At 41.9% G+C, this 20,772-nt stretch overlaps 1 protein-coding gene across 3 annotated transcripts in view; it reads right to left on the bottom strand.

Annotated features, from left to right (window-relative positions):
• Nucleotides 1-4,902: 4,902 nt before the first annotated feature.
• Nucleotides 4,903-20,772, bottom strand: part of LOC110535611 (rab effector MyRIP) — a 153,270-nt gene continuing 137,400 nt past the window's right edge. Inside the window, exons 9-17 of one of the 3 annotated variants that reach the window (XM_036935342.1) lie at nucleotides 17,578-17,752; nucleotides 16,594-17,264; nucleotides 15,209-15,964; nucleotides 14,647-14,709; nucleotides 11,441-11,632; nucleotides 9,686-9,847; nucleotides 8,986-9,084; nucleotides 8,846-8,906; nucleotides 4,903-7,197 (exon numbers count right to left, since the gene is read on the bottom strand). In XM_036935342.1, the coding sequence (XP_036791237.1) occupies nucleotides 7,154-7,197; nucleotides 8,846-8,906; nucleotides 8,986-9,084; nucleotides 9,686-9,847; nucleotides 11,441-11,632; nucleotides 14,647-14,709; nucleotides 15,209-15,964; nucleotides 16,594-17,264; nucleotides 17,578-17,752 (2,223 nt within the window). In that variant the 3' untranslated portion in view covers nucleotides 4,903-7,153. The remainder of the gene's footprint in view (nucleotides 7,198-8,845; nucleotides 8,907-8,985; nucleotides 9,085-9,685; nucleotides 9,848-11,440; nucleotides 11,633-14,646; nucleotides 14,710-15,208; nucleotides 15,965-16,593; nucleotides 17,265-17,577; nucleotides 17,753-20,772) is intronic. The other 2 variants (XM_036935344.1, XM_036935343.1) reach the window with 2 other exon arrangements.

Below are 20,772 nucleotides of genomic sequence, written 5' to 3'. Positions count from 1 at the left end.
GGCGAGGTCAGTACAGGTGCATCAAAGCTGGGACCGAGAGACTGAAAAACAGCTTCTATCTCAAGGCCTTCAGACTGTTAAACAGCCACCACTAACACTGAGTGGCTGCTGCCAACACACTGACACTGACTCAACTCCAGCCACTTTAATAATGGGAATTGATGGGAAATGATGTAAATATATCACTAGCCACTTTAAACAATGCTACCTTATATAATGTTACTTACCCTACATTATTCATCTCATATGCATACGTATATACTGTATTCTATATCATCGACTGTATCCTTATGTAATACATGTATTACTAGCCACTTTAAACTATGCCACTTTGTTTACATACTCATCTCATTTGTACATACTGTACTCGATACCATCTACTGTATCTTGCCTATGCTGCTCTGTACCATCACTCATTCATATATCCTTATGTACATATTCTTTATCCCCTTACACTGTGTACAAGACAGTAGTTTTGGAATTGTTAGTTAGATTACTTGTTATTACTGCATTGTCGGAACTAGAAGCACAAGCATTTCGCTACACTCGCATTAACATCTGCTAACCATGTGTATGTGACAAATAAAATTTGATTTGATTTGATTTGATTTGGTAAAGCTCCGCCTTATCTCAGTTCACTGGTCACGATGGCAACACTCACCCGTAGCACGCGCTCCAGAAGGTGTATCTCACTGACCATCCCTAAAGCCAACACCTAATTTGGCCGCCTTTCCTTCCAGTTCTCTGCTGCCTGTGACTGGAGCGAATTGCAAAAATCGCTGAAGTTGGAGACTTTTATCTCCCTCACGAACTTTAAACATCTGCTATCTGAGCAGCTAACCGATCGCTGCAGCTGTACATACTGTAGTCCAACGGTAAATAGCCCACCCAATTTACCTACCTCATCCCCATACTGTTTTTATTTATTTACTTTTCTGCTATTTTGCACACCAGTATCTCTACCTGCACATGACCATTTGATCATTTCACACCAGTGTTAATCTGCTAAATTGTAATTATTTGCCTACCTCCTCATGTCTTTTGCATACAATGTATGTAGACTCTTTTTTCTTTTTCTACTGTGTTATTGACTTGTTTATTGTTTACTCCATGTGTAACTATGTGTTGTTGTCTGTTCACACTGCTATGCTTTATCTTGGCCAGGTCGCAGTTGTAAATGAGAACTTGTTCTCAACTAGCCTACCTGGTTAAATAAAGGTGAAATAAAAATGTTACAAATCATTAAAAAAAAAATGTTTTTAAAGAGTACCGGAGCGCCAAGTCTAGGTCCAAGAGGCTTCTACAGCTTCTAGCCCCAAGCCATAAGACTCCTGAGCAGCTAATCAAATGGTTACCCAGACTATTTGTCCCCCCCCCCCCCACCTGTTGTATTCACACGTGACACATAACATTTGATTTTAATTTCACTATATTGATCACTCACGTTTTGCATTCATCAATTGTTAATGTATGTATGTGAATCATGCACATCACCATAGAATGTAGGCCTATGATAGGATATAACCATTTACCATGTTACATTGAAGGAACTGTCCAGTGCTCCATAATTCAGTTACCTATAATGAATCACAATATGAGTGAATGTTATTAGACATACACAAGTTCATTCATTGAAAATTATACTCATTAATCAGTTTTCCACTATATGGTTGGTGCTATGACAACGAAAGGACTTGTCGATACTAATCAAGATGATTGACGCATACCCGCCTCCACAACCCTGGGCCACTGTCTTGTACTTGAAGTGAAGGTCCCCAAAGCATGCAGTCTACTAATTTAATGTTGTCCACATGTCATTGACTACTTGATGGAGTGCACCGCGGCGTGCCATGACCGAGGAAAACTCCAACCCAAAAGCCCAATTAAATTACTTTTTAATTCTTAAAGGAAAGAAGAGGCAAGAAGGAGTGGACGAGGAGGAAGTGGTGGGGTGACTTTATCCACCGGAGAATCCTATGTGACGTTCTTGATTCATCATCTAATATGGGCAGTCCGGGAATATATAAACTCCCGCTCACACCCTTCCCGCCAATGAAGAACCTCACACGAGGAAACCCTCCACCGAAAAACCTCTACAAAGCTACAAAAGTTTACAGTAAGTTTAAGACAGTTGTGTGCCGTCCACAAACCGCTAGACTTTTATATATAAAATGTGAACACTTATTTAGGATAATAAATTATTTATTCAGTTATTAGGTAAGAGTAGATAATTCATTGGTAGACATATCTGTATTTTCTAAGATTACGCAATCGTGCGCAATTACGCGTTAAACATACTAATTGAAAAGTTAGGACAAGATGACATTGATACAAGTCTAAAGTCGGGTTCAACCATTTATCTTTACCTTTATGTCGTTTTAAAATAAGACGGTCAACGTGCAGTTCCTTGCTGTCCATCTACAATGATTCCTGAGACTAGAGTGGCGAGCCCGGTGACGGTGAGAGAGTGCGTCCTGGGGACCCGCTGGCTGACGGCTGCGCTCACGGTACTGCTGCTGCTGTCCACGACGGTCACCTGTGTACACAGTACCACAGTGGAGCACGACTATCATATCGTCCACAATGTCGACAATAGAAGTAAGTTGATGCTCGTTTTATTTTCGAATAAAAGTGAATGATTTGTGACTAAATGGATATTACACATGGATTGCACATTTTATTTAATACAATTCAATTTTTGTATGTTAATTAATATAAATAATATTTCAGATTTCTAAATTCTAGATTTCAGATTTCTAATTACAAATGGTTTATAAAGGGTGTGGTAAAATGTGTTAATAAACGAATACAATCATAATAAACAAATGTAATACTTTTGAATGGGTAACACATATCACACTGATAACGTGATATGATCTACAATGATTCTAAAAATACATTTAGTTATATCATAATATCATCTAAGGTTTTTAACATTATTGATATGGGGTTTATAAATTAAATAACCCTAAAATCCAATAAATGGACCTCCACTGCCTGATGAAAAGGTGACATCTACTTTCTGGTTATTGTTCATAGCCTACAATGGTATTGTTCATACCAGGTTATTGATCATACCACCTTATTGTTTATACATGCTATTGTTCATACCACTAAATTGTTTACACCACGTTATTGTTCATACCCGGGTTATTGTTCATATCACGTTATTGTTCACATCACGTTAATGTTCATACAATGTTCATACCATGTTATTGTTCATATCACGTTATTGTTCATACCAGGTTATTGTTCATACCACGTTATTGTTCATATCACGTTAATGTTCATACAATGTTATTGTTCATACCATGTTATTGTTCATACCAGGTTATTGTTCATATCACGTTCTTGTTCATATCACGTTAATGTTCATACAATGTTATTGTTCATACCATGTTATTGTTCATACCAGGTTATTGTTCATATCACGTTATTGTTCATACCACATCAGAACGCATACCAATACATTGTGTCCTTCACAACATTAACACTAGTTATGGAACAGCAACATGAAGGGTTATTAGGTCTGACTATCAAATGTGACATACTGTTTAGGCATAACGGTACAACTATGTAGGCTACTTTGTGGACAGGCATTTGTGTGTGCTTGTCAGAGAGTTTGAGTGTGTCTGTTTCAGTCTGTCTGTGATTGCGAGCACATGCTTGTATATACTGTGTGTGTATATATATATACTGTGTGTGTATAAATACTGTGTGCGGGATGAGTGGAAGCATCAAGTTAAGGTTGAAATATATATATATATATAGCTTCCACTCATCCCGCGTCTTTTCTATGTCAGGTCCAGAGATAGATCCATTGTGGTACGTGGGGCGTGGGGTGAGGCCCATCGGGCGCTTTGGGAAGAGGCAGAGCAGAGGAGGGGGCAGCGGTGGGCTCAGACACCCTGAATATGTGATAAACACCCTGGAGCTTCTCCTCAACACCATCAGGAACCAGGAGAGCCTCGGGAAGACACTGGGAGGGGAGGACGCCGACTGGTTACCGTGACAACACGCTCGCCACCCACCGTCTGTGTTTGTGAATGTGTATTTTTATTTATTTAATCAAGGATTGTCCCTGTTTCTCGGTCTCTTTCTCATTTTCTTTCTTCCTTCCTGTCTTTCTTCTACTCAAGCCTAAGTCTTACTCAAAGGGACCTCTAAACTGGCTGACCCAAAAAACAAGTTGTATTCTGTACATACTGAGAAATGCAATCTATATTGATTAATAAATGAAGATGTCTCTAACTATGTTTTTGGTAGATTGGTGCTGTTACCGATGATTGTTGAACGAAAAGCAGGACATAATCAAGAGAAATGTAAAGATGCTCAAATTCCAAATTAGCGGGTTCATATATATATATATATTTTTTTTACCATGAGGTAAATAGGTATGAATATTGCTGAAAAAGGGATTTTCTTCGTAACATAAGATAAGTAATAGGTCATTGACTCACAAAGGTTAGAAATGACAGGAAACTCCAGAGATCATTCAGGTATGCAAACTTTTATTCATTTAGTATTACACTTTTTCTCATTCAGAGCAATTTGGCACATAGAGAATACATTTTTTGCTTCTTTATATTTTTCCCCAACACATGATATGGATTGCAACAAACGATTGCACATGAGTGAATAGTCCATCAAAGCTGTGCATAGTGAACTTCACTGCAGTCATTCCGTCATGATGGCAGCTAGGTTGCACAGTCTCCCACAGACAACACAGAAGGATCTAGTTTATGATTGGGCAATTATATCTTATATGTCATATCCGTTTTTTTTTACACACACACACACATATATATACATATATATATATATATATATATATATACATATATATACATATATATACATATACATATACATATATATACATATACATATACATACATATATATATATATATATATATATATATATATATATATATATATATATATATATATAAAAACAAATTCTGAGGTGAGATCATTTTTTTTTTTTTTTTACAATATAAAAATACAGGACATTGATAATGATGAACCCCTTGGCTGTGCTTCTCGTGAGAATTTTGTACATCTATTTAACATGCGTTTATACACAACACACCTCCAGGAACAACGACAACATACAGGAACGATCTGCCAAACCTGCAAAAAGCGATCATAGGATGAATATATGGGCCCACCAGTGTTCAAATAGAACCCAATAGAATCAAATATCATAATATCAGGTAAAAACAACAGAAGTCCCAGCAGTCCAGAGGTATGGGAATAAGCTGTTCTCAAAGGACAACTAGATGACACTTTATACTAGTTCTGGTCCAGGGTGTTATGTGTGGCCTGAAAAAAAGGCTGCACATAACACCACGGACCAAAGCAAACGTCATACTATTTTACCTGTCATTACCGAGCAGTAGACACAAACAGAACCCTACGCAACCTTGTATTTCATATCCTCTATATTAATACTTTGACTTTCTCAATATAAAGAGCAAGGCCTGTATTTGTAGATCACAATGAATACAGTTAACATGGACAGGAAAGATCTGATCCTAGACCAGTACTCCTACAATGAGACGCTTGATAGAAACAGGCCGAGCACTCGAGACTCTTTGGAGTTGTGTCACACACTGCATCAACTACTATTTATAGCATCCCCCATTTTATCATGAATATGAATACCCTTATCAACTTTTGAAATCATACGATTTTAGACAATTAATGCAGCCACACATGTCATGTAAAGCACTTTGAAGATGGAAACATGACACGCTTTCAGACATAACTGATGAGAAAAGCTTTCAGAGGGGGAGAAAGCTTACGCCATTTTCCACTCACTTTGTTTTAGTGAAAATGATAACAACCTTGAAAAGTTAAAAATTCAATTTGCTTGTAATAAAATCATGGTTTTCAATAGCATTTTGTCATACAGCCCATTAGGCTTCATTATGTTTACATCTTTACTAGATATTTAACAATTCATTACTGGAGCCATACAGCACAGGTGACAAATCAGAATCTATGCCAAATAAAGGCCACAAAGCTGAAATAAATGAAATATAAAAATAACAAAAACTAACGGCTTAGATGGTGACACTTTCATAGACAGGTGTTTTTAATTGGTAAGAAACACGTGTTGATTTAATTCATTCATGGCTTCTTTGGGTTCATAAATGCTTTACAGATAGGTAGCCTATTTGTGTGACAAATGCTTCATTATTTTGAAAATGCAATTAAATGTAAATGTTTCATTACATTACTAGCAATATAGCAAAACTTTCTCCAAATATGGTAACTAAGCACAAGAGTAATTATGTCATCACAAAATCACCTCCTTCAAAAAAGGTTGAGGTGTGTTCACTTGCTACCTTAATGACAATTCTTAACTGAGGAACAGGAGAGGACACCAGATGTTTTTTCAAGTAATCTCCTTTTCTAAAATTTGAAAAACATCAGACCATATCTTAGTGAATGAGGATTGTTATTAGCTAGTTTCAGGGAAATTATTACTTTTGAGTCTTTACACAGAAATAATAATTAAATGTCAACATTGAACAGGTTCTGCAACTGCTCTACAATTCATCATGACATTTCATCGGTGAGAGAAAGTAAAACAGTAGTATAAAACATGGTTTAGCCTCTTTAGGGACACGTACCACAGAAGTATTTCACGTGTTTTTTTCACATCTTCTTTGTACATTAGTTCAAACACCTACAACACTCTTGCAAACAGTTAGAAAAAAAGACTGACAGGTTTATTTTCTGTACTACAATGACTCTGAAGTGACGTCTTCTTTTGATAGTAAGACAGCGAGTTGTCACGGTGAGGAGTGTTCGTATGCTGATTTTAAGGCAGAGACACGCCGTCTATCAACCCACCACGTTGTGGGTGTCGTGGTGTGGTGGTTACAGTGAGTGAGGCCCGAGGGGAGGGGGGGGGGGGTGGATGGAGTAGGATGGGGAGGCATGGTATGGGGTCATTTTTAGAGGGTGACAGGACGGGGAAGTGCCTGGCTGAGGAGAGCGCTGGTTGGGGTGCACAGGGCAGGTGTTAGTCCCTGTGTAGCCCGAAGCGGACGCTGGATCAAGGCACTGGATTGGAGAGGCCCCGCGGGGGTCCACGGGTCCTGGGGTGCCCTCGAGGGACTTTTTGTGCTGTCTGTATGTCAGTACGGCTGAAGTGCTCTCACCTGCTGCTCGGACTCCTTATCTGGAAGAAGACCAATAAATACATATAGACATATACTTCAGCTGTTCAGGTAAGGAAAGTATTAAATAGTCAAAATGACAAATGAAGCTATTACATAGTATCAACGTAAATGTAGTTTACATTGCATATACACTGAGTGCACCAAACATTAAGAACACAGTCCTAATATTGCATTGCAACCCCCCCCCCCCCCCCCCCCCCTTTTGCCGCCAGAACAGCCTCAATTCATCGGGGCATGGACTCCACAAGGTGTCAAAAAGCGTTCCACAGGGATGCTGGCCCATGTTAACTTCAATGCTTCCCACAGTTGTGTCAAGTTGGCTGGATGTCCTTTGGGTGGTGGACCATTCTTGATACACCTGGGAAACTGTTGAGCGTGAACAACCCAGGAGCATTGCAGTTCTTGACACAAACCAGTGTGCCTGGCACCTACTACCATACCCTGTTCAAAGACACCAAAATATTTAGCCTTGCCCAGTCACACTCTGAATGGCACACATACACAATCCATGTCTCAATTGTCTAAAGACAATTGTCTCCTCCTTTAACTAACTTGTGTCCTCCCCTTCATCTACCCTGATTGAAGTGACTTTAACAGGTGACATCAATAAGGGATCATAGCTTTTCACCTGGGTTCACCTGGTCAGTCTATGGAAAGGAAAGAGCAGGTGTCCTTTAAGTTTTTGTTACACTATTTGGTCGTATTTAATCAGAATTGGGCATGAAATTCAGAAGTTCCCCCAGACAGAGAGAGAAACAGTAAAATATGCATCCCTTCCTAAAAGAATACTTACATCAGCTCTAATCTAACGACGATCTTTTTAAAAGACGATCTGTCGATCTCTTTCTGAAATCAACACGACATGACTATGAGACGACTTCTTTGATCTCGCCTCTGTTACGTTGTGCTTTTCTTTGAGACTAAAGCTAAAAAAAAAACAGAGTGAATCACTGACACGGCGAGGCTGCTTGATGGCGCCAAACAGAAACAAAACCACCATTAATAATTAATGAAATAATTATTCAAATGAAAAGGAGTGTGTCCCATTGGCTGATGACTCAGCCGTCCGATTCGTCTCTTATTCTCGGTGCTTCGTCTCTCTTTCCTAATTAAACCTTTCTCTTTCTTCCCTCTCTAGCTGGTGCATTTAGTCTGGCGTCCATTCAATCTAATCCTGTAGCTCCAAATGTGTGATGTTAGCCTTCCAAGTGTGAATACCAGCCCCCCCCCCCCCCATCCAACATCCACACATTAAAAAGGGTCCGTTACTCTGCGGAGCGGACAACATTGTGTTGCCACAGTGATGTGAAACGCAAGATCGATGTAAAACGCACATGAACGCCCTAAGAGGGTGTGTGTGTGTGTGTGTGTGTGTGTGTGTTTTACGACTGTTGAAAGGCAAAAACTTGCTCCTTGAGACAGTGTGATATTACACAGTCTGAAAGATTTGAGATTTTATGAAGTGACAACGTTTGGATCATTTTGCGCCCTGGTACTTTTTCAATCAACAAGGGGAGTCAACCCTATAAACTTAATTAAACAAAAGAAGGAAATGGAAATGGAGGCATCAATAGATTAAATAGACCTAAACAAATGGTTCAGAAGCAAAACAGGTTCTCTTTGTGAGCATTTCAACAAGTCCGTTACCTTTGGCTGGAGGGGCAGGTAGCTTTCTCCTCTGTTGACGTGACGTGTCGAGCGTTTGAGGCTGCAGAGAAACAGTACATGAGTACAGTGACCATTAGGCTGTGTATGTGTGTAATAATTGTAAGGTGGAAAAATACTACCTTAGGTTTTGGCTTGGGGAACTTGGAGAAACGATTGCAGGCGGTGACGTTCAGTCCAGCTGTTTTTAAAGATAATATCCTCACCTCGATGTCTGATATCTGGAGGGAGAAGATGAAAAATAATTCAGAAAAAGGATATCAGACCTGAAGTAAAACTATATTTGCTGTACATGTGGTGTAGATCAAGGCTCAGGCTAGCAGATCACATCAATTCACTTTGCTACTGAAAGACAATTTAGAAGACACCAGTGGAATACAATTACATATCCTTCACAGTCTATCCAGTCTCCACATTTAAGCCTGCATTCTAACAGGACCATCAGACCCTGGTCGCGTTCCAGGCCGACCACACTGTAGACGTGCCATGTCACCGACTGCACAGTTGGGCATCAAATTGCTCTATCATAACATCTGGTTGGTAGCCTAGGGTGATCTAGTGGTCTAAGACGCAGCGTCCAGGACACATGCCAACCAACTTCCCTTTACCACAAATTAACTTTCAGCACTGTCATCCACTCTCTCTTTTTGATCAATAAATTGTGAAAATACCTTAAACATACTGTATATGACAAAAGATGTGATTGGCTCATATGTCACACCTACCTAGGTGCTGTGAAATCTGACATGCATCTGCAATGTAATCAGCATGGAACACAGCCATTGAAACAACTGGGCGTTTGGATATGAATGGACCCCCTACCTGGAGCTCAGACTGCTGCACCTGGGTGGCGGCAGTGGCCACCTGTTCCTCCAGGAAGGCCAGCTCTCTGTCTGAGGTGCTACTGCTGATGTCCCGGGCCACCTCCTCCAGGTCCCCCAGTGCCCCCTCCAGGCCGTACACCGCCCCCGCAGCCAGGTACACCTGCAGGGACAAGTCACATGTTACAGGAGAACTCAAAGGGCACAGGTTCTGAGCATAACAATGTTGGGATCCCACAGGGCTCTATCCTAGGGCCTGTCTTGTTGAGCCTCTACATTAAATAATACAGGTTGTAGTCACTATATGGTCAAGCTAAGATGGACAAAAGTGGCTCAGATAGTGACCTCAGATGGGCAAGTACACATAGGTTATCTATTCTCTTGATCTAGGGTTACGGCTGAGGTTAGGGTAAGGATTACGTTTTGGGTTTAGAAAGCACTGCACTTTGGTCCTTTCTAGCATGGCCAGATAGTGACAACCACCAACATTCAGATGTATGTACAGTTGAAGTCGGAAGTTTACATACACTTAGGTTGGAGTCATTAAAACTTGTTTTTCAACCACTCCACAAATTTCTTGTTAACAAACTATAGTTTTGGCAAGTCGGTTAGGACATCTACTTTGTGCATGACACAAGTAATTTTCCAACAATTGTTTACAGACAGATTATTTAACTTATAATTCCCTGTATAACAATTCTAGTGGGTCAGAAGTTAACATACACTAAATTGACTTGAAACAGCTTGGAAAATTCCCCAAAATTACGTCTTGGCTTTGGAAGCTTCTGATAGGATAATTGACATAATTTGAGTCAATTGGAGGTGTACCTATGGATGTATTTCAAGGCCTACCTTCAAACTCAGTGAGTCTTTGCTTGACATCATAGGAAAATCAAAAGAAAATCAACCAAGACCTCAGAAAAAACATTGTAGACCTCCAAAAGTCTGCTTCATTCTTGGGCGCAATTTCCAAATGCCTGAAAGTACCACGTTCATCTGTACAAACAACAGTACGCAAGTAGACACCATGCAGCCAGCATACCGCTCAGGAAGGAGACGTGTTCTGTCTCCTAGAGATGAATGTATTTGGTGCGAAAAGTGTAATTTAATCCTAGAATAACTGCAAAGGACCTTGTGAAGATGCTGGAGGAAACAGGTAAAAAATATCTCAAGACATCAGTCATGAAGTTAAAGCTTGGTCGCAAATGGGTCTTTCAAATGGACAATGACTCCAAGCATACTTCCAAAGTTGTGGCAAAATGGCTTAAGGACAACAAAGTCAAGGTATTGGAGTGGCCATCACAAAGCCCTGACCTCAATCCTATAGAAAATGTGTGGACAGTTCTGAAAAAGCGTGTGTGAGCAAGGATGCCTACAAACCTGACTCAGTTACACCAGCTCTGTCAGGAGGAATGGGACAAAATTCACTCAACGTATTGTGGGAAGCTTGTGGAAGGCTACCCGAAATGTTTGACCCAAGTTAAACAATTTAAAGGCAATGCTGCCAAATACTAATTGAGTGTACGTAAACTTCTGGCCCACTGGGAATGTGATGAAATAAAAGCTGAAATAAATAATTCTCTCATCTATTGTTCTGACATTTCACATTCTTAAAATAAAGTGGTGATCGTAAATGACCCAAGACAGGGAATTTTTACAAGGATTAAATGTCAGGAATTGTGAAAAACTGAGTTTAAATGTATTTGGCTAAGGTGTATGTAAACTTCCGACTTCAACTGTAGGCTGTGGTTCTTACGTTTTCCTCCATCTTTGTGAGTTTCTGGTCCAGCTCCCTGGTCTCTAAGCTGCTGGAGAAGGATTCAGACGCGCTCATGCACTCTGAGGGGGTGACGCTATCGCCCCCCGCCTCACCAATCAGCTCCTCGGTAGCGTTGAGCACCTTCAGGACTTCTGTGGTGATACTGCACAGAGATGCGGCCGAGTACTTCTGTTCAACACACACACACACCACATACAAAACAGACATACAACACACACAGAGATACGAGTCATAGGCAAAGATGACTACCATCAGTGAGTAAAAAACATATATGAAACAGTGAAGAGGGTCCGAGTGAGATGTTTACAGCATGGTCCTCAATGACAATGACAGACGAAGTCAGTCAATGACACACACACAGCTTTTACACCTCAACACACACACAGACACGCATCATGACTCACGCTCGACCTGCACGGAGCGATCAGGTGGGAGGAAAAACAGTGTGTGGAAGAAGAGTCTGAGGTTTTGGGTGGAAGAGGAGGAAGGCTGTTGACCTTTTCTATTAGTAGATTCCGCTATATAATAGGTTTAAGTTATAGAGGTCACGCAAGGGTGACAGTGGACCTAACATGAGGCAAACGAAAGTGCAGTCTCGGCTTGAACCTAAACGACATAACAAACCACACTCCAACTGTACAGTACAAACAAGAACAGCACATCTGAAAAGGAGAGAGGGAAGATGGAGAAGGAGGGAGATGGATGTAATTCAATATTGAGTTAATCATTGGCTTGAAGCTTTGATCTGTGGGACTAATGAGTGCATTGATCCACCCGCTTTCTCTCTCTCTAAGACGCGTTAGCCCGGCTAGCGACGTGCACAGGCTTTGAAAGGAAAGGCACAGCGTGGGTGTTAGGGGGTGTTCGTGGGTGGCACTTGAGCCGGAGATGAGACGAGATGAGAGACGGCTCCTTTTGAGCACTCGGCGGTGACTTAGAGAGCAAGGAGTTACGGTGCTGACCGAGTAGGTCGACGGAGAATGGGAGCCGGAGTCTTGGCCATCACCCCCATTACAAAGAGACATCATTACCAACGTGGCTCCCAACACACGGCTCCATTTCCTACAGTGACATTTGTGTTGAGGAAGCACTTTAGACAGTGCATCCACACCCGCATTACCTGAGATACCATGCAGTGTGTGCTTGTGCACTTGCTTATCAGCGAGTGACATTTCCTCCACAAATTGGGCCCATACCTGGTACGGACAAACACACGTGACCGTGCTCCTGCAGGCGTCTCAGCCGATCGTGCCACCTCAAGAGCAAGTTAATGAAGTGACGCAAGCTGGAAACTCACAGCTGAGGAGTAAGTTTCACACGACCCTGTGTGTTCCACTGGGGCTTTATGAACACGCCGCAGATCTATACTTTTGACACTTAGTCGACATCTCAAACAAGTGGAGAGTTGTGCAGATATACTTGTGCAGATATACTTCAGTGTCCTTGTTATTCCAAAAGAGGAAAGGTGACAGCAACTTACACAAATGGCCGCAAAGGCAAAGTTTTTAAATTCATTGTGCTCTTATTCATACAAAATAAATACGTCAGTTTAAAAAAAAATACAAAAAATAATAATAATAATCATTATATATATATATATATATATATATATATATATATATATATATATATATAAATAAATAAACAAGAGCACCATGATTTTAAAACGTTCCCGTTGCGGTCATTTGTGGAAGACTTTACGGACATGACTTTACCCAGATTAGCACCCCTTCCAGAGAAGCCTTTTAGTAGTGTGTGTGGGATACCATGGTAAATCCATCCATATTTATCTCTTGACATACCGTACCTCAAATGGAGAGCTGTGGTGTCCAGTAGTGGCAAAAGTACTCAATTGTCATACTTCAGTAAAAGTAAAGATACCTTAATAGAAAATGTCTCAAGTAAAAGTGAAAGTCACCCAGTAAAATACTACTAAAATACTAATACTAAATTTCTAAAAGTATCTGGTTTTAAATATACTTAAGTACAGTGGTGGAAAAAGTACTAAATTGTCATATTTGAGTAAAAATAATAAATGAAAGTAAATGCTATACATCAAATTCCTTATATTAAACAAACTAGAATGATTTTCTTGTTTTTGTACATTTACAGACAGACACGGGCACACTCCAAGACTCAGACATCATTTACAGACGCAGCATTTGTGTTCAGTGAGTGCCCGATCAGAGGCAGTAGGGATGACAACACGTTATATTGATAGGTGCGTGAATTGGACCATATTGCTGTCCTGCCTGAGCCTTCGAAATGTAATAAGTACATTTTGGATGTCAGGTAAAAATGCATGGAGTAAAATGTCAATATTTTCTTTACAAATGTAGTGGAGTAAAAGTAAAAGCTGTCAAAAATATCAGAGGTAAAGTACAGATACCCCCACCCCCCAAAAAAATACTTATTAGTACTTTAAAGTATTTATACTTATGTACTTTACACCACTGGTGGTTTCACACCTTTTATGTAACTGCCATTCATACCCCCAGCCTCTGCCCTTTACAAATGTCGAAAATGTATTGAAGGAAGAAGAATAAAAGAGAAAAGCACTAGAAGGGAAACGCGTATATTACCTAATGCAATCGGCTTCGTAGGTCTAAATTGAATCCAGCACCATACGCTTTTCACTCGGTTATTTCACTCCCTCTTTCACTCCCCATCCACCCTTAGTTGCTTTGAATAACATTGAGAAGTGTCCAGAAGTCCCTAAAATAGGCCACATCTAGATAAGAACAAATCGGCGTCACAAATGGTACCCTGTACCCTACATTTAGCGCACTACATAAGGAATAGGGTGCTATTTTGGGACACAAACAACTGAAGTAGAGCAGAGAGAGCGAGCGAGAGAGAAAGAGAGAGAGAGTGACTAATACCATTATGGTCCCTGACAAAACAACCATGTCTCACTTGATGATGTCTTACTTGTGACAGTGTGTGTGAGAGGATTGTAAAAGGAGGAATCATCAGATAGGTGCACGTGTGCATGGCTGAGTGTGTGTTAGTGTGTGCTGTCTACATCCATCACAGTAATTTGATAGTTTTGGTGTTGTATCAGGTGAATGTTAAGTTTGGGACTGTTAGTCTTGACTCATGTTGCATAGAAGGTCTATGCATGTACAGTATGTGTGTGATGTCCTGACCGGGGCCTGTGTTATAGAGACAGTAGATCTCACCTGCTGTAAGAGAGATGAGAGCAATTGTAGCCTCTGCTGTAGTTCCAGACAATTCTGTCCCTCCTGACAGACAAGACAGACACGCATGGACGAATGGACGGACGGACGGAGAGACAGACAGGAGAAAGGGAGAAGGAGAGAGGTGGGACATGGATGGCACAGCAAAATATAGATGAGAAGAGTTGAGAAGAGGTAGGCGAGGAGGGAGAAAGAGGTTAGGGATGAGAAGAAGGTACAGACAGAAGAAAGGCAGGGGAAGTAAAGGAGTGAATGAGAGAAATGAGACATGGGAGTACGATACAGAGACAGTCTAAGATCAGATTGAAAGATAACTAAGGGTAGCCCCCTGCCGTGTTTAGGTGAGGACAAACAGGACAATGATGGTAGGCTAAAGCCATAGATGTACTAGAGAGCTCATCTCCTATCTTTACCCATGGTAAAACAGGCTTTGGGCCAAGTATCCCTATCCTGGTATACATATCTCTAGATTTGGCCCTCTATCCAACTATGGTTAAAGTGAAATATGAAACAATGCGTTCCTGTTCCGCCTCTCTCTGCTCACCTGTCCGTCACACAGCACCCCCTCCTGGACAGATGGGGTAATAGCAAGCGAGGTGGGCATGGATCCAGTCTTTTCATTTTGGTCTTCCACTTGTTCCCCCTTTTTCTCAGTCTTTCTGTCCACCTCTTTTCTCTGTGGTCTCTTACTGAGCCTGTTCTTCTCCACTCTCTTCTCCTCTCTGTCATCTACTTTCTCTTCCAAACTCTTTCCTCCTCTCCCCAACCTCCTCTCCTTCACTCTCTCCTCCTCTCTTAATGTCGGCCTTTCCGTTAGTCTCTCTCTCTTTTTCAGTTCCGGCCCTTTCACTGACTCGATTGTCTCCCTCTTCGCCCTATCCTGACTTTTACTCCTCGGTCTGTCTTTCGGTCTCTCACTCTGTCTCTGCCGATCACCTTCTCTCTCATTCTGCCTCAGCTTCTCTTTCGGGCTGTCACTTTCTCGGTCTCTCCCTCCAGGACTTTTGATTGGCTCGTCCTCAGATGAGCTCACTACTTCTTTGCTGTTGGCTCGTCCAACCAGCTGGCTCAGTTTGGAGCGGAGCTCCTGCTCCAGTGTGTCTCCGGAGCCGGGCCCAGTGCTGCTGGTGGACAGGGGGTCAGGGGTCATAGGGTTACGGGGGCTAGGGGCCGCAGAGTTAGGGGCCACAGCGTCCTGGTCTTCGGGCTCGGGGGTCATGGCCTCGGGCACCACATCAGGGGCGGCCATCTCCTTACTCATGCCCCTCTTCAACAGGCCGTTCAGCAGGATACTGTTCTCCTAAGAATGGAGAAAGAAAGAGTGACAGAGACAGAGCGAGAGGGCAGAAGAGAGAGAGAGAGCAAGAGCAAGAAAGAGAGTAATAGGGAGAGAGACCTTAAAGCGTATTTTCTGTCTTTAAAACATGGCCCTATTCTGCCACACAGTGTTGTGGTAATGTTTCTCAATAGTCTTACGAGGGTTGACCAATAACTTTACACATTTATAACAAGAATGTGGTGGAGTAAAGATGATTGTAAATCTAAAATCTCTGCAGCTGAATCTACTACCGTAAATGAGAAATGAGAACAAGATTGGTGTAGCTGCAACACGCCCCATATCTTCACATTTGAGTAATTTTGAGTAATTTAGCACAGGGTTTTCCTGGGCACGTTTTTTTTTTTGGCCGTAGCACTACACAGCTGATTCAAATAACCAACTTTGATTATTTGAATCAGTTGTGTAGCGCTAGGGCAAAAAACGTGGACCTTAGTGGGGGCCCCAGGACCGAGTTTGGGAAAGCCTGATTTATCAGACACTGTCAGCAGAGTGACTTACTGTCAGTGTGTTCAACTAAGGTAAGACAACCACATATCACAGTCATTGCAAGTTAAACCGTCCTCAAGGCTTTGTTAGTGTCGTCCTCCCACCTGTACAGATTGTGCGTAGAGGGGCTGTGTGTGGGCCTGGTTCCCCGCCGCTTCCCTCTTGCTCTTCCTGCGTCTCCGCGACCTCCTGACCTGGTCGCTCTGCATGCTGTCCTCTGCCTCGCTACTATCCTCAGTCACCTTGGGGTTAAAGTTCACATCCAGCGCCTCCGGGTGGAGCGGGTACGAGGGGAAGTTCTGGTGTTGATGATGATGATACTGAGCCTGCTGGGGATGAAGATGCGAGTCTGAGTTAGGGCCTTTTCTTCCCATTACGTTATGGAAGGGTTTGCGGGGGCGGGCGGAGGGTACCGACGAGGACTCTGAGTCAGAGTTGACGGTCTCCGTGTTGGTGTACTGGCCCGAGGACGGCGAGGTGACCGGGAGGTGGACCGGGGTGTACGTCCACTCCGGGTCGTGTTGGGAGTCCGTGTAGTACGTCTCGTCTGATAGTTTCTGCCGGAACTGGCGGAGCGCGGCCCCCCAGCCCCTCTCGTCGTTCTCCTGATCGGAATCAGAGCCCATCTCGTCGTAGGCCGAGACCACGCCAGACTCTTTCTCCAGGACGCTGAACACCAGCGACTTTCTCTTGGCCAGTAGGCTGGGACGGGAGTGCTGAGAGCTCTGCAGCGCAATCCAGTTCCCGTCAGGGCTCTGCAGCACCGAGGACGCACCTGAACATACAAGCACAAGCAAACATAGCAAAACTTCACGTGTGGGACAAAACACAGCATTCTTCCTGTGAGCTTAACGGTATGGAACTGTCCTGTTTGCATGTAACATACTGTAGTTGACTGTACAAATAAGAGACGAGAAATGAGTGCCATGCCTTTGTGTGTAACAGTATGGACATGTCTCTGGGTTGAGTGTAGAGTGTTGTGTGTCTGACTATCAGGAGGACTGCCATGGACGTGCCTCTGTCTCTAATGTATGTGTGTCTGTGTGTGAGACTGTATGAAGGAGGCCGGGTTTCAGTGTGCGTCTTACTGGAGTTGTCCAGGCGGTCCACACTCTTCCAGCTGGGCAGTGAGGAGGCCCTGGCCGTCTCCTTCTTCAGAGAGGCGTAGTCCTGTACCCCACCCCCCGCCCCCGCCCCCATTAGTGCCTCAGTCACCTTCTCTGGGGAGTCATCACTGGTCAGGGAGAACGCCGACCGCGACCTCTGTACACACGCGCACAAACACGCAAAATACAAAACACATGTTAAATGACATGCTACGCACTTTTAAAAACTACGAGTGCTGACAAGGTGACACAGAACGCCGGGTCTACCAGCCAAGGACAGCTTGACATGGAACTGGCACAGCAGCAGAATTTTCCTCAGGGCAGCAATTTTCCCACGCTTCCGTTCCAGAAACAAACAAACATTTGAGGATTAGGTCGAAAAGATTTGCTTGTTTGGGTGGCTATGTGGATAACGGTGACTACGTGCGGTTATTGACTGATCCAGCTGAACGTGAACTGGTTTGTTTGGTTAGAATCTCAGAAGGTATTCAAAGGAAATGGCAACTCAAGTTTGTGTTCCTCCGGGAGCCTGGTACACCGTAAGACTGACTTTCAGCGTGCGTCCCAACCAAATGGCACCCTATTTGACATAGTGCACTACTTTTGACCCAGAGCCCTTCCATCTGGGACGACGCACCAGTCACATGGATGTGATTCCTATAAAGAGTCAGCAGGGGGCATCAGAGAACTACAATAAGGACAAGAACAGTGGAAGAGGGACTCATCCCTGTTCACACACACACTCCCCCTCAGAGCTCATTCATAGCATGTGTGTGTGTGTGCGTGCGCATGACCGTATGTGTGCACCTGTGTGTTTGTCTGCGCACACTTTTGTATGTGTGTGTGTGTGTGTGTGTGTGTACAGATAGCGTTGATAAAGGGAGCCCGTCCCTCTGTGGACCAGGGAGTTGAGGAGAATCCCTGTGTATTCAGCAGCGCTTTGATCATGTGTGAATGCAACAGACTGGGAACGTGGCTTTGATTCCACACTGCTGCGCCTGCCTTACACCCACGGGACGATGACAAATCTCAGCAAGCTTCCTCTGACTACCCCTTTGAAATTCTGCCAGGCGTGTGTGTGTAGAGGTTTCCCAGGTAAGTTACTGTACAGCTCACAGATACAAACCGGTGACAACCCTCAGTGGAAAAGCAATCATGCAAAAATCTGCCAATATAATGGAAACACTTAAGTAAATGAGGGATGCAAAGTATATTAAAAGCATGTGCTTCCACACAGGTGTGGTTCCTGAGTTAATTAAGCAATTAATATCCCATCATTCTTAGGGTCATGCCCCCATAAGATGACAATGCCCCCATCCACAGGGCACAAGTGGTCACTGAATGGCTTGATGAGCATGAAAACGATGTAAACCATGTCTCCATCACCAGATCTCAACACAATTGAGCACGATTGAACTTATGATGGAATTTCTCATGGAAGAATGGTATCGCATCCCTCCAATAGAGTTCCAGACACTTGTAGAATCTATGCCAAGGTGCATTGAAGCTGTTCTGGCTCCTGGTGGGGCAACAGCACTTTATGTTGGCCTTTCATTTATGTTGGCAGCCAGCCCTCAACCCCGTCTGTCCTCATATCTCATCACTAGGGACAGGAGTTTTTCCTGCCCATGTGACCTGACCAGGCCCCAGCTACAGACTATATTTAGGGCCCAGCTTTTCCTGGGTCAGGTCACATGGTCAGGAAAAAGTGTAGTGTAGTATAGTATATTATAGTGGAGCTTACTGTATTGTAGTGTAGTATAGTATAGTATATTATAGTGGAGCTTACTGTATTGTAGTATAGTATAGTGGAGCTTACTGTATTGTAGTGTAGTATAGTATATTATAGTGGAGCTTACTGTATTGTAGTATAGTATATTATATTGGAGCTTACTGTATTGTAGTGTAGTGTATATTATAGTGGAGCTTACTGTATTGTAGTATAGTATATTATATTGGAGCTTACTGTATTGTAGTGTAGTATATTATATTGGAGCTTACTGTATAGTAGTATAGTATATTATAGTGGAGCTTACTGTATTGTAGTGTAGTATAGTATAGTGGAGCTTACTGTATTGTAGTGTAGTATAGTATATTATAGTGGAGCTTACTGTATTGTAGTATAGTATATTATATTGGAGCTTACTGTATTGTAGTATAGTATATTATAGTGGAGCTTACTGTATTGTAGTATATTATAGTGGAGCTTACTGTATTGTAGTGTAGTATAGTATATCATAGTGGAGCTTACTGTATTGTAGTGTAGTATATTATAGTGGAGCTTACTGTATTGTAGTATAGTATATTATAGTGGAGCTTACTGTATTGTAGTGTAGTGCAGTATATTATAGTGGAGCTTAATGTATTGTAGTATAGTATAGTATACTATAGTGGAGCTTACTGTATTGTAGTATAGTATAGTATATTATAGTGGAGTTTACTGTATTGTAGTGTAGTGCAGTATATTATAGTGGAGCTTAATGTATTGTAGTGTAGTGCAGTATATTATAGTGGAGCTTAATGTATTGTAGTGTAGTGCAGTATATTATAGTGGAGCTTACTGTATTGTAGTATAGTATAGTATATTATAGTGGAGCTTACTGTATTGTAGTGTAGTGGAGCTTACTGTATTGTAGTATAGTATATTATAGTGGAGCTTACTGTATTGTAGTGTAGTGCAGTATATTATAGTGGAGCTTAATGTATTGTAGTATAGTATAGTATATTATAGTGGAGCTTACTGTATTGTAGTATAGTATAGTATATTATAGTGGAGTTTACTGTATTGTAGTGTAGTGCAGTATATTATAGTGGAGCTTAATGTAGTGTAGTGCAGTATATTATAGTGGAGCTTACTGTATTGTAGTGTAGTGCAGTATATTATAGTGGAGCTTAATGTATTGTAGTGTAGTATATTATAGTGGAGCTTACTGTATTGTAGTGTAGTATATTATAGTGGAGCTTACTGTATTGTAGTATAGTGCAGTATAGTATAGTGGAGCTTAATGTATTGTAGTGTAACATAGTATATTATAGTGGAGCTTAATGTATTGTAGTATAGTATATTATAGTGGAGCTTACTGTATTGTAGTGTAGTATATTATAGTGGAGCTTACTGTATTGTAGTATAGTGCAGTATAGTATAGTGGAGCTTAATGTATTGTAGTGTAACATAGT

Source organism: Oncorhynchus mykiss, chromosome 11, assembly GCF_013265735.2.
Source record: "Oncorhynchus mykiss isolate Arlee chromosome 11, USDA_OmykA_1.1, whole genome shotgun sequence".
Lineage (NCBI taxonomy): Eukaryota > Metazoa > Chordata > Actinopteri > Salmoniformes > Salmonidae > Oncorhynchus > Oncorhynchus mykiss.
This window is presented reverse-complemented; position numbering and strand designations above follow the sequence as displayed.